This window comes from Mytilus edulis, chromosome 12 (assembly GCF_963676685.1).
Source record: "Mytilus edulis chromosome 12, xbMytEdul2.2, whole genome shotgun sequence".
Classification (NCBI taxonomy): domain Eukaryota; kingdom Metazoa; phylum Mollusca; class Bivalvia; order Mytilida; family Mytilidae; genus Mytilus; species Mytilus edulis.
In genome coordinates, this window is record NC_092355.1 from 78315751 (window position 1) to 78333805 (window position 18055).

At 31.5% G+C, this 18055-nt stretch overlaps 1 protein-coding gene across 1 annotated transcript; it reads left to right on the forward strand.

Moving 5' to 3' along the window:
- The first annotated feature begins 7266 nt into the window (after nt 1-7266).
- LOC139498125 (uncharacterized) lies at nt 7267-16088 on the forward strand. Its single transcript, XM_071286458.1, has 7 exons — nt 7267-7329; nt 7767-7929; nt 8936-9223; nt 10647-10722; nt 12605-12675; nt 13893-13970; nt 14730-16088. The coding sequence occupies exons 1-7, from the start codon at nt 7294-7296 to the stop codon at nt 15035-15037; spliced, it is 1020 nt and encodes a 339-aa protein (XP_071142559.1). The 5' UTR covers nt 7267-7293; the 3' UTR covers nt 15038-16088.
- Nucleotides 16089-18055: the final 1967 nt, after the last annotated feature.

The following is an 18055-nucleotide window of genomic DNA, read 5'->3' on the forward strand; positions in this document are numbered from 1 at the left end:
ACTCAACAAAGATTACAAAACAAATAAAGGTGTGTTGTTGCACAACTGATCCAGGTGATGAGAGGGTTATACATAGTCATGTGTAACCAAACCACATTAGTGTGTAATTGTGTCAATACGTCAGGAGTTTTTTTTCAAATGTTATAATTGGTTGTTGTTTGCTTATTTATCTTTCGTTTGTAATTTAATTAATCATTCATGCAGTTTATTTCTCGTATGAATTATGTCAATTATTATTTTGTCATGCGTTAGTGTCTTTTACGGCTTACAAAAGATATCACACATCTCTAGTTGTTAAAATTCTATGTATAAATTAAAATAACAAAAACACTAAACTCCGAGGAAAATTAAGAAAAAACGGAAAATCCCTTATCAGAGTATGTTTCAGATTAAAGTGTGGCGTTTATTTCCTTGAACTATTTTACATTATTGTATAATGACAAGCTAAATTCCGCTTCCATGTACAGGATTTTCTAGCTGTATCATAGACCCATTACATGTAGGTGGCCTTATGTCGATTTCTGCTATTTGGTCGGTATGTTGTTTCTATAACATATTCAACTTTTTCATGCTCTTTTATTTGTTGTTTTTTTTGGTGAAAATTTGTCTTACTATATCCATACTTCACCTCATATTGTGTACATGTATACATTTTCTGCTAATCTAGAAGTAAAATAAAATGTTGAATCAATCTAAAGTCTCGGATTTTCTTCCCCAAATGCACGAACTGCATTTGCCTTATTATGCTTATTAAACACAATTTCTCTGTTTTTGTTTTGTTTTGTTGATATGCTTTAATTTCGAATTTACGTTGACCCTTTAATCGGTTTGATGCGGCACAAAATTGCAAATGTGGAAGCTTAATATTTTCGATGAGTTGACATTTTCAATTTGGGTTGGGAATATATTTGATAATCTTAAAAAGCGACAATTAATAATCTCTAAATACTGGACATTTAAAATTTAGCTTCAATGCTCTATTTTCAAAGCAAAAGTCCAAATAAAGGGGGTGGATATTTATCATGAAAATCAAAAATAATTGGAAAACTAAACTTTTTATTGTTATAAAAGGACATCTATAATTTTGTGCTGGTTACTTGATAAAATAGTTATATTCCAAATGGACTTGAAAGACAAGGGACGATAATTCACTCAATATTTGTTTATTTACCTGATATGAACCGGTCTACATACACATGAAAAATGTTGACAAAACACACCGACGAAAAGATTTCTGCATGCTTGGAACATAAGTATATTTAATGTTGGCTGAAGATATTAAGGAATAAAAGATCTACTGATTAAACAAGTAGCATAGTCGAATATAATGTAGGTAGAGATAACTTTATATAATTTACATTTGATGAAAGTACAATACACTATTCATTTGCCCAAACACAATGAGATTAAATGAGTATAGTAATATCAAAAACAAACAATTAAACAATTGCATAATAATAATGCAGTGACACTGTCTTTCCTATTTAAATTAAAATAAAATAAAAGTGGATGACTGCAAAATAAAAGTGCATTCTTAAATTATCATTTATGTCAATGAACAAACATGCAACCATTATTGACATTAAGATTGATGTCCTTGAATTCATGCAATCATTCACATATTTTTATAATGGCGAATCGCTGCTCAACAAAGTGTACAATACCCTCAATAAAATTGAATGTAATCTGACACATTTTAAATGTATGTTTATTTTCTAAAAATAGGTTTCCCTACAAAGGTTATTTAATAGATACTAATGTGTATTTTTCGTGTTCAGTAGTGTATAACACAGTTTGTGAAATTATACGGATAGAACATTAATTTATTATACTGAGTGCCAATGAAAACGCCACACTTGGTTTTTCAAAAATAAAATTGTATCAGAAATGATAATCTTTCAAAATAAATTGTTCTTGAAGATATACAATTTTAATAATAGATCAATATCAAACAAAAATGTGTCCTTGTCATCTTTCGTGCGCAATAGATAAACGAAACATGCAATGTCGAATCATCAACTCACAGTGGTAACAAAATATGTTACAACTCCGTGGTGTAGCGCAATCTCGACAGCGCCATGGAATTGATCACCCCAGACGTTTAATGTGATCCCGATGAATGTTATTCCACTTGTCTCTCAAAGCAAACTCAAGCTGACTTTATGATATTGGTGGTGGTTTTCATCGTCCAAACAATCTCAAAATTGAAGCAAAAATTTTCTCGATCGGTCAAAATCCGGGGAAAAGCATGACTTCTGGCCAAGGCAGGTGTCAAATGTCTATGTAACCACCACCGACGGTTTTTGTTACAAAATGAATCCTTTTTAGTTTACAGAATTCGATGTTTACGCCAAACGGCCCTTTATATGTCACTAAGGAAAGACTGTGGTGCTCTTCGACAATTTCTGCGCAAATGGAGCTTACTGAAATTGCTACAAAAGTTCTACCGTGATCACCATTGAACTCTCGTGACCTTTGGACAGCCATCAGAGTCGATTTTGGATATGTGAAAGACCAAATGTATCGGTCTTGCTGAGCATTTCTTGCGTTTTGTACCCAAGGATGTGGCTTATCATTAAATGATCCATTTTAGTTGAATTTGTGGATGATTTGGGTTATTGTAGACGCTACAACTTCAGTCTTCTCGTAATTGTTTGCTGTGAAAGGCTTCATTGAATCATGCCAAAAACTGCATGTCGCTGGTTGGCAGAAAGTGCTGACATTTTCCTAGATGTTAATTGCAGGTTCTTAACAATAAGGGCGGGCAAATTCATGACATTACCTCAGGTTCAAATTACAAAATCGTAAAAATGGTGCGTATGTTCAAAAGCTGTGAACTCGGTTTATGCCAGTTCAAAATTCCTTACTTCGCATTTGTTCCGAAAAAATCACTCAACCGTAAAGTTGTCGAAAATTGTCTTAAAAGTCATTTTTATACAACTATACAAAGTTCTAATATAAATGAAATAAAAATTATAAGATTTTTTTTTTAAAAACAAAAGTGTTGCGTTTTTATTGGCACTCAGTATATATTCACTCATACAGACATGTGCGATAATATCCAGCCTTTTAGACCAACAAAACTGAAGATCTGACATTATGGTTATAATAATGGTCTGATTTATAATTGTTTATTTTGTAACAACAATTCTAAAATGCCTGTATCAAGTCAGGAATATGACAGTTGTTGTCAACTCGTTTGATATTTTTTTGTCATTTGCAATTTCGATTAGGGACTTTCCTTTTTGAATTTTCAAAGAAGATCATTATTTTTGTGATTTTACCTTTTTGTGTATATTAAATTGACCACAAGGCTAGACGAGTATATTGTTAGTGTTTGATGCTTGATATTACCATTTACATAGTATTAATAGATATAAGGGAAGACAATCAGTCAATATATGAGTTAACAAACCTCTAATTCAAGGTACAAGGTTTTGTATTGATATCAAGCAATGTCGATATTTGTTATTTGATAGGTATTCATAATATATAAACCACAAATCATTTTAACTGCTATTTAAACATTGTTGTGACGTCATTATATTGATGTACCCGTTCTTTTTGTCAGTGATTGGACTATCATTTCGCTGTAAGAAACCATTATGTTACCTTTAAGCGTCCAATATTTTGAAGAGAATAACTGCTCTTTCTTATAAATATTGGACAGCTGAAGCTTAAGATAGCATAACAGGTAAATGATAGTCGAATCACTTGGAAAAAAAACTATCAATTCCGCCAATTGTTTTCGACATGTTTAAAAAAAGTACAACCAAAAAAAAACAAATGACAATTTCAAAAAACATTTGATTAAAGTCACCTTCCAATACAATAATTTTTGTCACTCATTAAAACGGTTTCTTGAGAAAGAAATCACTTTCAAATTGTGTAACACTACCAAAAATAACATCACAGCCATTTTTCTCATGTTTTGGGATTTTTCCTTTAGCAATGATCAATCGGTTGATAATGCTCGTTTTAAGTATTGTTTTTGTTGCTTTTATGCATTTCGTTTTTCAAAAGAGTTATCCTCGTCCGTCTTTTGATATCAAAATTGACCTCTGTTGTTTCTCTTATTTCTAAAAGAGGGACGACAGATACCAAAGGGACAGTCAAACTCATAACTCTAAAATAAACTGACAACGCCATGGCTAAAAATGAAAAGACAAACAGACAAACCATAATACACATGCAACAATATAGAATACTAAAGAATAAACAACACGAACCCCACCAAAACTAGGGGTTATCTGAGGTGCCCCTAACATTACACAGATGATGCCGCAATACAAGGGCCATACACAACATAAACTTCACCCTGTGTACAAAGTGCAATTTTTTTCAAGTCTGATAGTATTGCTTGATTATGAATATAATACAACACTTCGCTTATAAACGACGATGAATATAGGAAGTAGAATAATGGAGGCCATTACCGAATGTTATATGTGAAACAAATCAGCCGTGTGTCCGAGTCGCATTTTGTTCGTAGTGATATGTTTTATGTTTAAAGAAAATAAGAAAGACGGTTTTTGTCGAGCCAGCAACTTTTGTTGCAGAAAGCACGACAAAGGTATAGTGTTCCGGCGGCGGCGGTGGCGTTAGCTTACTTCTTAAATTTTTTATATATTTTAAAAAGTGGAAGACCTGAATGCTTCATACTTTGTATATAGATGCCTCATGATACGAACTTTCCGTCAGTCACATGTCCAATGTCCTTGACCTCTTTTTTATGGTTCAGTGACCACTTGAAAAAAAAAGTCCAGATTTCTTGTAATGTTGAATTATTATAAGTAGTATGATAACTATATAGGTATGTGCGTACCTTGCAAGGTCCTCATGCCCGTCAGACAGTTTTCACTTGACCTCGACCTCATTTCATAGATCATTGAACAAGGTTAAGTTTTGGTGGTCACGTCCATATCTCAGATACTATAAGCAGTAGGGCTAGTATATTTGGTCTATGGAAGGACCGTAAGGTGTCCATGTCAAACTGACAGGTGTCATCTGACCTTGTCCTCATTTTCATGGTTCAGTGGTTATAGTTAAGTTTTTGTGTTTTGGTCTGTTTTTCTTATACTTTATGCAAAAAGTAAAAACACAAAAATACCGAACTCCGAGGAAAATTCAAAAAGGAAAATCCAAAATCAAAAGGCAAAATCAAAAGGCAAAATTAAAAGTCCAAACACATCAAACGAATGGATAACAACTGTCATATTCCTGACTTGGTACAGACATTTTCTAATGTAGAAAATGGTGGATTGAACCTGGTTTTATAGCTAGCTAAACCTGTCACTTGTATGACAGTCGCATGAAATTCCATTACATTGTCAACGATGTATGAACAAAACAAACATACTCAAAGAGTAAAAATGTATGACGTGGTTATCTAGTATATTTGTTGTATGGAATCATTGTTAGGTGTACATGTCTAGCGGGCAGATGTCATCTGACCTTGACCTCATTTTCATGGTTAGTGGTCAAATTAAATTTTTTATTTAATACTATATGCCATAGGTCAACTATATTTGGTGTATGGAAATATTTTATGATCTATATGTAAGTCGTGCAGGTTTTATTTGACCTTGACCTCGACCTCGTTTTCACGGTTCATTGCTCAGTGTTAAGATTTTGTGTTTTTGTCTGTTTTTCAACTAATTTGTTGTATAGAAGAATTGTTAGCTGTACATGCCTGCGTGGTATGACCTCATTTTCATGGTTCATTGGTCAATGTTTAGTTTTGTTGGTTACTGTTAAGTTTATGAGACAGTTGTACTAAAGTTTTAAATTTAGGACTTTAAACATAATATCAATGATAAGTAAAGAAGGCGAGTCATTTCAGCGTTTGCACTCTTGTTTTTGCAATAGAAATACGAGATAAAAAATTATGTTTCTGTAACATTAAAAAACCACAAGGGACATCAATACACAAACTGCAAGGGAAAAAAACAGAGAAAGGGGAGTATATTGAGTTGGTACAGTTTTTGGTAAACAATAACAGTCTGTCGAAAATTCAGATGAACAACAAAAGAATTCAAAATGACTGCAAGTTGTTATCTCTTCATTTGTAAATATTAATTTTATATTTGAAATTTAAAAAAAAAACTGCGGTGCACTCGGTATGGTTTAAACGTGAAACAATATTTAAAGTAAGATATAAGCCTCTAACAGTCCATTTTGTAAAATATTAAACAGGTATTCGGTCTGCTGCCTCAAACCTGTCCAATATTTTAACGAAATGGACAGTTATCGGCTTATATCCTTTACCTACATAAATAAATGCAACAGTATTATGACGAAAAGCACAAATAACTAAACTATGGGTAAAATTTTAAACGGAAAGTCCCTAATCAGATGGCAAAATCAAAAGCCCAAACACATCAAACGAATTGATAACAACTGGCTCTTCCGGACTTGGTACAGCGTTTTCTTAGTTTACCGCTGTTCAAGAGATCATAGGACGATCATAAATATATATATAAAAAAAACAATTGTAGTAACATCTAACGGTTGGCCTGATTCCATTAACTGATATTTGATTCATGTTCAGGTGGAAGAATCTTCAATGATGACACAAATGTTGATATCGTACACATGTAAGCGAATTATTTTCATATAATCATCCAGAAGGATCGCTCACTTAGTTAAGAAAAGTTTTTTTTTAAAAATTGATAGAGGTCTTATGATTGCTGTTCTATTCATTTTTTAGGTTGATACAAATTTGTTATGTTTTAAACAAAAAAATAAACTTAAGGTGGTACCTAACACTACAGGGAGATAACTCTGTAAAATCAGCTTAACGTTTTAATTACGTTGTATTGTTAAAGGAATATCAAGCTTCTCAATGATCAAAATTAATGTTTGTCAAACTGCTATATAACCAGTGTAATTTTTCTGATAAAGCGCTTGGTTCAAATTTTTTGATTTTTTTATATTTTTGTAAAAGGATCAAAGTAAATACTTTGTCAAAATTTTATGAAAATTAAACGAGCCAAATTAATTTAAGTGAAAGTGTTGGGTACCACCTTAAGTCAAATTTGATAACTGAATATTTGTCTGCTTGTTTGATTTTTTTTAATGATTCCAATCTCGTTAACAATATAATCGTCGAAAATAACATGAGATGATTAAGCTTCATCAGAATTATAAAATAATGTGGACACATTGTAAAAAAAGAAAAGCTAATCATGAATGAATACTGAATTATAAAACAAAAATGTGCCAATATGCATATAACACGCAATAGCTTTTTGTTTATTTTTTTTCAGATTGAAGTGATTCCTTTATCTTTGTATGATGAAATCAGCAGTACTACTTTGGTTTCTTCAAGTAAGTACATTTCAGTGTTTTATCAAATAAGTACATTTTTATTATGTAGAATACGTACACTTTTGTTCACACCTCACCGGAGTTTTGACCTTGTAGAACTGGAGTGGCAGATTGATACTCAAAAATAAATTGATCAACTGAAGACTTAATTTGAAAATAAGGAGATTTGATGTAATGTGGTTGTAAATGATATAAGAGGACCACACAAAAATATATGCGGACTACGGCTCAGACACAACTATAACTATTTACAAAATATATAAAACTGCAAGGCAAGAGACTAGTTGAAAGATATTTTCCAATCCGACCAGCATTTGTAAGGACTGTTGTTGTACACATCTCAATATCGCTAAGACTATTGTTATACTCTTTGTAGTATCTGTGGCCTCTATCTTACCATTTGTTGACCGATTCACCGAACTTTTAATATTTTCAAGGTTATTGCTGTTACGTTTGTATATGAGTTAAAATGTCCAGCGCCAGGACATTGGCGTCTCAGAGCAAGAAAGTTTTATTGCGGTCAAAGCTATGTGTGTTTGTTGCGTTCTCCAGAGAATTCGTATCGAGAGACCTGCGATGGACTGGATTATAGTAGCACAGGTAATACTGTAAAATGAAATATTTGATATATTCCCCCTATCGTGATGGACTTTTCAATGAAACAACATTCTGCCTTGATCAATTGCTTACCTTTTCGATTTTAAGTAATCAAGCCAATAAATTTAGTCATACGGAGGGTGGAAGTAATACTGTATCTTTCATTTTTTTTAATTTTTTTTCCAGCAATATTTCCAATATATAAAAACGGACAATATCAAACACATTCCACATTAGAAGTCAATGTATAGTTACCTCTGATAATTTCCTTTTCTTTGGACAGGCACATGCAAATGTCGCGAGGCTAGGTATTTATAGATATTATGCTTACACCCTTCCAAACCGTAGCAGTCATCAAAACAGGGCAAACGATACCACAGGAATATTGAAACTCATGAATCGAAAAAAACCATGACATTGCCATGGCTAAAAACTAAAAGACTAACACTCAAACAATATTACACAAAACACAATATAGAAAACTAAGGATAAGCACCACAAATCTCATCAAGAATGGGTGCTCCGGAAATATAATCAGACCCTGCTCCACATGTGGAATCGGTACCAAGACAGTAAGTGATTATTTAAATCAAAAGTCTGTACTTATTCAATACTCATATAGACAGATAAGGAAAGTACTAGTGTAGAAGATATTTACTTGGCTGGTACGCAAGAGTCTGGGGTATCCATGTCCGACTTATTGTTTTTTTAGCAGGGTGCTAAAACGATTTGATAATAATATTGTATTGGCCAATGCATTTAATTAGAATTACAAAGGTATTAACACTATTACAAATTTAAAGTTTTCCCCCTTTTCGTGCTTAAATTTATCACCTTTTTTGTGATTATTGTTGTTTTGTAAAAGTATATACAACATTAACATGGTTTACACAATTACAATCTTAGTATCTATGATGATTGTATCTATCAATTAAGGATTTTGCTACAAAAATTAACTGCGCTATGTTACAACATATTCCTCTTCTAATTTCTTTTATATTAACTATAGGCAGCAAACTTATATTCGAACCATATTTCAATAAAGCAGGATGCAGCTATAAACGGTATCAGCCTTTCCCATTTTCAACTGATGGTAACAATAAGTGTGTGTATCAAAAGTCATTTTGTAATGAAGAGGGTCAAATCGTCCACCGTGAAGGAATAATGATAAATGATACAACTTGTGGATGCGATTCTTCACAAGGGTACATATTTGTTACAACGCCTAAACACAACTGCTATTGTACACCCTCAGAGGAAGACTGTTCGTGTCACAAACTCATTTGTGGTAATGAAGGTAAATTTGAATAAACAACCCCGCCACATGATTTATGTATGTGCCTGTCCCAAGTCAGGAGACTGTAATTCAGCGGTTGTCGTTTGTTTAAGTGATACATATTTGTTTTTCGTTCATTTTTTTTTACAGAAATAGTGCCGTTAGTGTTTGAATTGTTTTAAAATTGTCTTTTCGGAGAGTTTTATAGCTGACACTGCGGTATGGGCTTTGCTCATTGTTGAAGGTCCTACGGTAAACTATAGTTGTTAATGTTTGTGTCATTTTGGTCTTCTGTGGATAGTTGTCTCATTGACAATCATATCACATCTTCTTTTTTATATTTTACTTCACACCTATGATGTAAATATTAAAACAACTAAAAAAGGCAACATAAGTATACCTCTGTTCGCAATTCATACATCGATTGAGAAAAAACCTAATCCGGGGTTACGAACTAAAACTGAGGGAAACACATCAAATATAAGAGGAGAAATAATACACAACATAAACAAAACATTAAAATGTAACACACAGAGAACCGAACTATAATATAACAATGGACATTTTCCTGACGTGTTACAGGACATTTTAACAAGGAATTGGTGGGTTAAACCTGCTTTTATGGCATTGTAAAATCTAACATTAAAATGACAACAGTACTTGATAGGACTACAATACGGAAAATCTCTCACCAAATTGCGAGAATAAAAGATTAAACCCATCGAACGAATTGAAAACAACTTTCATATTTCTGGTTAATTTTATAAAATTTTACTTCACACCACTGATGTATACCGTTATGTAATGCCGATGTAAAAAAGTAAAATCAAAAGTACAGAACTCAAAGGAAAATTAAAAACGGAATGTCCAGAATCAAAACCCTCCCACACATCGAACAAATGTCAAACAACTGTCATATTCCTTACTTCGTACATTCCACTTTATGTTACTGCTGTATCTGTGTTGATTTCTTTCTTAAAAAAAACAACCAGTAAATGTTAAGTAAAGCTCGAGAAAAAAAAAATATTTATTGTATTTTCATTTTAATTTACCTATTGCTTAATGTACTGGTTCCTCTGCGACAATCTATATTTTAGAACATTTCGGTATTGTAATTCATGAAAAACACAAACCGCTAATGCAAATGATAAATTATAGCCGAAAACAAAGATAATAGTTTTTACTGATAAATATCTGTCTTGTGAAAAATAATATTATAACCTTCAATACCGATACACATGTAATTCTATCACCATTTTAATATAACATCTTACCTTTCTATTAACGAAATTGTAATCTTAGTTGATTTCACTTGTCGAACTGTATATATAAATGTGCATGCCAATTATTAAAAAAACAAACTTATAACAACCAACTGATGAAACATACTTATTCTTAAAGGATGTGTACTTCAATGAATTACATGTTATTGGTGTCATTACAGAAAATCCGTGTCCCTTTAATCATGTTATTGGTACTGCTGTTCGGAATAAATCATGTCAAGAAATTATCGTCAGAACGTAAGTAATTTGCCACTTTGAAACTCTTTCAGTTTTTTAACAACCCTTTTCGACTTCAGCACGACTTCTGTTTTATTAAAAGAAAGATAAGAAAGATGTATATTGTCATTATGCTGTTTAAAGGTAATGTAATGCACTGTCATATCCTATTATTTATCAATGCGTTTCCCTGTAATTGTGCATGTGATTGTTTGTACTATTTTCCTGTTATATAGTGTTGTCATTGTAACGTTATTTTTTTAGAGGGAGGTTTGGGTAGCCACGAAAACAGGTTCAACCAACCATATTTTTTCTTAAAATGTCCCGTACATAGTCAGGAACATGACCATTGTTATATAATAGTTCGTTTCTGTGTGTTACATTTTAGTGTTGTGTTTTTGTTGTTTCGTAGTTTTCATCTTAGATTTAATGTATTCCCTCAGTTTACGTTTGTAACCCAGATTTTTTTTTTCTCAATCAGTTTATGAATTTCGAACAGCGGTATACTACTGTTGCCCTTTTTTATGATTACCTTATAAGCTGGGGGTTAGGCTAGACATAATACAAGTTTCAATCCACAAGTTTTTTCTTGTATAAAGTCAGAATTTGCAGGTGTTATCAAATAGTTCGTCTCTTCCCATTTTGGCGTTTGTTTTTCTTTTTCCGTTGTTTTCCTCTTATAGTTGATGACTTTGGTTTAAAATTTCAACCTGAATTTCTTTGACTCTCCATCGAGCAATTACCTTTCGAACAACAATTATGGTTTTTCTTCCTCAGAAATAGATTATCGTTGCTGTATTTTGCAAAAGTTTTAGGAATCTTTGGTCCTCAATGCAGTTCAAAATTTTATTTGTTTGGCCTTTTCACTTTTCTATGATTCGAGCGTCACTGATGAGTCTTATGTAGACGAAACGTGCGTCTGGCGAGAATAATTTTTAATTCTGGTAAGAGTGTTGAATGCATACATGATATTATATACTACTGTTGCACACATAAATAACAGCAATGCTTAACAATTACCTAAAATAGTTTAGAGCATAAACATAAAGTTTGAAAAAAGGAATACCTCAAATTTCTGTTTGTTTCCAGGAAGCTTTTATAATCAAGATATGAAGTGCTCGGTTCTGTTAGCAAATTTCGAAACGTGATATTAGTTTTACAACTTGAAATATTTTTGTAACCTTAATAATTTTATGATCAGTTGTGCGGATCTATGAAAAGTTACCCATTATGTAATGTGTCTCCTAATTAATATGGTTAAATGTGATAGCAAAACAAGAAAATATGTCGTATAAAATTTGATCTGATATACCCTAATTCGAAATACACAAAAAACAGTTATAAGAGTTTAATGGAGAAGACACTAGGACCCAAATCCTATGTCTGACATTTCTGGAGCCTTAAACTTGTAAAACAAAAATGTTAGTTTTTTCTGATTATATTATTATAATATAAACATGATGACGTAACAGCTCAATACATGAAATATGTTTCTACTTATCATTAATACCTCAAGGTTGCTGACATATGTAATATGCATCACTCTTAACTACCTACCAGTATTTATCAATTAAGGTTTCCGAGTTCATTACGTGTCAAGATATAAAGTAAAAATATCAAACTGAACCAATGGTTGTTAAGTGAGGAAACCAACAGAGTTTTAGTATATTTTCCCACTGTGTTGGCTCCTAAGACTGCACGACTTTATTTTCAGATTAAACAGATTATCACAGCAACAAGTCTATATGGGAATGCTCATCTAAATAATAAGCGCGTTAAATAGTTAGGTCCATTGTTGTCTGTATGATCTGAAGCTATTTATACTTTTTAAATTGTCATTACTTGTGTATCTTTTTACATTGGCTATTGTCTTGTTGATATTTTTCCTAATATCCTCAAACAGGTCACAACCAAAAAACTTGTCTTCTCCATTAGAAAACAGATTTAAAGATGTCAGAAATTATTATAACGAAGGTATGTTTGCATTTGTATGGAAAGTATCATATGTTAGCCTCTTAAAAAACCCATCAACATTGCATCAAATTACTTGTGATTAAAAACAACAAAATAGCTAAATTGTAAAAACTCCCAAATAATCGAGACTGAAATGTTCATGAATTGCACATTTACTGTCAGTTAACTTCTAAACTGGATTTTGGTGTTCTCCTTTCACCAAAGCTGTGCGATTACAGTGGTATCCATGAACATTCCGTTACAGGCTGAATAAAGATGTGTCACTAACATATGTATAAACCACACCCACAACCAGGGAAAAACAATTCTCAAGTTGGCCCAACCCCTCACCACGGGAACACTTGGACACCTGGAAGTCTGTAATAAACATGTTTACAGATGTTTCTCATCATCTAATCCGGTTGGTCGGTCAGAAAAAAAATGCTATTTTAAAACATAAACAAGTATGTATATCATACTAATTTTACCTTTATAATATGGTTCATAAATAGTTTTCTCGTTTGAATTATTGTACATTTGTCAACTAGGGGCTATCTATCAATTTGACTCATAACTAAGGTAGCACAATACAAAGATTTGTTCACTTCTAATCAGACAACTTTAAACTGATGTAATTCATTTCATCCTTCTTTATATTTTATAGATGAGGTACCAAAAGAAAGAAGAAAGATTAATCTTTCAAATTGTGATAATTTCATTTTGACATAATTATTACATAATCAATTGGTAAGTAATTAGTTGCTATATTTTGATGTCCACACTTGAATGAATTTAGCGTCTTTGTTCTTCATAGCATCCCAAAATATTTTATAGATTCTTGTACAACACAGCTTGATCTCCAAAACTATGTCTCAGATTTTTCCTATTGTATTTCATTCTCTCATAAATCTTAAATGAAGTTTGCAACATCAATTCATAAGAGATCACTAAATTCAATGTGGTATAACATTTGTTCTATTGATTTGAAAGATTAATCATTCTTCTTTCTTTTGGTACCTCATTTATAAAATTTAAAGAAGGATGAGTGGAATTACATCAGTTTAAAGATGTCTGATTGGGGATGAAAAATCTTTGTAATGTGCTACCTTAAAGACGTATAATGTTTAACCGTTGTGTCATGTGGGGTATGTTGGAAAGTTTTCTTTTGGCAGTCATACCATATTTCCTTCTTTTTATATCGTGTACTGTAAACCTTAAACCTTTATTTCTCTTTACAGGTAGAACTTATAAATTAAACTGTATTTACTTTACCGTAGCATTGTTGATTGTTTTGACCATTGGTTTACCAATATACGGTAATTATATATTCTAAGTCAGATGAAAGTAGATGTCATGCAATTATCAGTTAGAAAGTGATACACAAAGAACAAAAAGTTATCTTTTCTCTAAATTCTAAGTTTAAAACATACAAACAAAGTCATATCAAACACTGCAATCGATCAAAAAGACAATAAAAATAACAATAAAAATAACAATATGCTAAAAAACATAAATCTTTCTAAAATTGATAAATATGAAATTATTAAAAAACTAAGGTTTCAACTCCCTGACGCTAATTTGGTCTTAAATTGATTTGACTATTTTGTAGGTATTTTTTGCTCTTTAACTGTTTTGGTACTTATAAAACCTCGGCTTTCACATATTCGGCTTTGAATCAAAAACAATAGTATATATATATTTATATTCTACAAGGTGATAAACATAACAAAAAAACAAACTTACTTTTGATATATCTCCGGTCTAGATATTATATACTATCAAGTCCAGAAATTGTTAACAAGGTAATTTAAACACGGTGTACTTTATTATAGAAATACTAATTGCAAGTAAAAACATAATGGGATAGATTGCAACAATAAACAATATGTATGGAGCAGTCAGTCATTGTAGTTTTCCCTTCTGTTTTTCCCTTCAACTTCATGTATCTGATTAGCTGTGTATAGTTGTATCTTGCCATAATTCGAATCAATGAATAGTCATATTTTTGGATGACGTGAAATTGTTATTCGATGTATTACGGTATTTTTGATAAATGAAATTGGTTATGTTTGCAGGTTTATCACAGTGGCCTGATACATTCTATAAAGTTCCTTCGTTTAAATGGATAGTAGATCACCTAACGTTTTTTGGTATGTTGAAAAACGAAGAAAGTAAAAAGATTAAGAAACGGAGTTCAAATGAAGAAAAGAACAGGAAACTAATGGAAATACTTTTGAATGGAGGAGAAGACCATTATGATAAATTCCTCGACGCTTTGAACGCATTCGGTGAATATCAAGAACTCGCAAAACTAATACATAACACAGAAGTTAAATCTGAAGATAAAGAATTAATTCAAAATTGCACTAAAAGAAGTAGTTAAAACATATATACGTGTACGTGTATGTATATTGAAAGGTTATAAAGTTTGTCCACATTGTGCATAACATAATTATGTATATATGTAAACATATATTTTGAAACTCAGTGAAAAATCATGAACAGTAAAAATAGATTGGGAAGTACATATAACTAATTAAAAAAATCAATTTGTACCCCGAATCCCTCATCTGAAAATTAGAGTCAAAATATAAAACATTAACACTCGGGCTGTATGTTTTTATTCTATTTATTGTTTGATATTGAATATTTTTTTCTTGATGTCTAAAATACATGTACCAAGTCAGGAATATAACAGTTGTTAGCTATTTGTTTAATAAGTTGGCGCTGTTTATTTTTTCATTTGATTATCGACTTTCCGTTTTCAACTTTCCATGGAGTGCAGTCTTTATGTGATTTTACTTCTTATTACATTTATGTTTATTCATTGTATTTCTTGTAGAAAAATCATTCCATTCTGATTGAAATATCTGAATCAGGTTTGAGAAAGAGACCCAACAATGAATTTTGATTAAAGGAACGGACGTGGATCAAAGTCTAACATTTAAAGCACAAGGGAAAAGTTAAAGATACATACATTTGCTTTTTGCTACATGTAGCTTAGTATATATTCCGAATAATTTATCTATAAAAAAGGCACCTGTATTAATGATTTAGCTCATGAAACAAATGTAAAAAGTAAAAAAACAAAAGACTTAACTCCGAGGAAAATTAAAAAAAGGAACGTCCCAAATCAAATGGCAAAACCAATAGTTTATACACATCAAACGAATGGATAACAACTGTCATCTTCCTGACTTGGTACAGGCATTTTAATTAAATACTTACATTGATGAAGACCATTTGTTGTTTCGAAATGTTGCTCAAAACGAGTTAGTTTCACCTTGTTTGTAACTGTTTAAATCGTATTAGTATCGTTGAATAAATCTGAAAAAAATATAATTGTGTTTGTTTGTTGCTGTTCTTAGTTTTGTGTAGAATATTCGATGAGTTTTAAATTTTAAGAATATATGTGCTCTATATACTTTGTATTTTTAGCTTTGTATTTAAGCATATATAGATATAGGAAGATGTGGTGTAAGTGCCAATGAGACAACTCTCCATCCAAATAACAATTTAAAAAGTAAACCATTATAGGATAAAGTACGGCCTTCAACACTTTAAATACATGTACATTATTACACTTTAAATATATGTACATTATTATATACATTTGTGTTCATGGACTTAAGAAATATAAATTCATTTTCAGTGATGGTATCTGATTACTTCTTTCTTTGTTCGATATGATGTTTGGTTCATTAATGTAGAACTATTATTTATCAATCTAGTATGGTTGCGTTGAACTACACTGTACCTAACTGTACTCGACTTTGGTCTAGATTTACCTACGAGGCTGATAAATAACTAATCTGAAATTGTACTCGATCAATTCTCGACCCGACTCGATTAGTCTTGACTAGTCTCGAATTTGAGATTTAGTCGCGACTGGTCTAAGTCAGCCCATATATCTATATTATATATAAAGCATACAAATTTCCTGCTCGTTTGGTAGTTTGAATAATGCTGTCAAAATGTTAGATTTTAATTGAAAAGTAAAATTAGCTAGAGTTTTTAGTTTGGACTAAGGTCAGACAGTTGCATGTCTTTAAATTATATAATTCTTTGAGTTTAACTAATAGGTAAAAAAAAACTAATAATTCAGTTCGAACCAAGTTTAAATATTGACATTTGAAACCTGTTTTCATAGCTTTATTATTCAAGTAATTTTGTAGAGTAAAATATGTGCTCGACAAGTAACAAACTATCTTTCAAAACTCTTAACAGTTTATAATGTGATCAATAACTGCTCATGAATTGCACAAAAAATATGCTTAACATATACAAATTTTAACTAGATACATAAGTACATTACACTTTTATGTATAGAATGTAGATTGGCACTGTCGTATGTTGCATAGGTTTTTTGGAATTTTCTGTTTTAATGGTCTTTTTAATTAGTTTTTGATTGTTTTAGGTTTTCTCGCACTTTTATTGATACTGGGGTCAGAAATTATTCTTCTGTATAAAGTAAAATAGCAAAAATACCAATCACCAAAAGAAATTCATACGAAAAGTACATGCATTTTATAAAATGTCAAAATAAAAGTTCAAACACATCAGAGGAATGGTAAATAACTGTTACATTCGTGACTTTGTATATGCGGTTCATTGTGTAGATTAATTTTCATCACATATGGATCAAATTAGACTTTAAAAAAATGGTCTTCTCACATGACAGCTATCAAAATGGGGTAATTGGTTGTATGGAAACACATATCTTAAGATTTTGATGGTAAGGATATGTTCTGACAAGGTACTAAGAAGTAAAATCACGAAAACACTGAACTCAGAGGAAAATCTAATCGGAAAGTCCATAATAACATGGCAAAATCAAATGACAAAGCACATCAATAACGACTGGACAAGAACTGTCAAAGTCCTGACTTGGTACAGGCATTTTCAAATGTAGAAAATGGTGGATTAAACCTAGTTTTTATAGCGCTAAACCTCTTTCTTTGATGACAGTATCATCAAATTCCGATATTTTTACAGTGATGCGTGAACTAAACAGACATAATAAAAAAAAAGTCAAAGTATGGGTACAGCAGTCATCATCGCGTAACACTTTCAAAAGGAACATTTTAACAGAACACACAAAACTTCTATCTACAAACACATTCATTGATTCGCGTGTCTGACGTCAGAAAAAAATGTATACGTCACATATATTTGTCGTTCAATGTTTATACAAATAATTTAAATATTTTAAATGGGCAATGTTAGCATACAGGGTTAAAAAACAAAAGTTTGAAAGAATTAATTTCAGAAATAGACCGAGATTTGTAATAATCCAAAAGATCTATAGAATTGAAAGGATTAAAAAAAAATTCATTCCACTACGCGATTGAATAATTTTGACGTTTTTAATTCAACATATTTTCTAGTTTATAATAGAAAT

What these genes read in the sequence shown, in the direction of transcription:
- LOC139498125 (XM_071286458.1), top strand. Translation starts at nt 7,294, where the DNA reads ATGATGAAATCAGCAGTACTACTTTGGTTTCTTCAA. An exon ending in TACTACTTTGGTTTCTTCAA is followed by an intron (nt 7,330 to 7,766) that starts GTAAGTACATTT and finishes AATATTTTCAAG; the next exon opens with GTTATTGCTGTTACGTTTGT. An exon ending in CAAGAAATTATCGTCAGAAC is followed by an intron (nt 10,723 to 12,604) that starts GTAAGTAATTTG and finishes ATCCTCAAACAG; the next exon opens with GTCACAACCAAAAAACTTGT.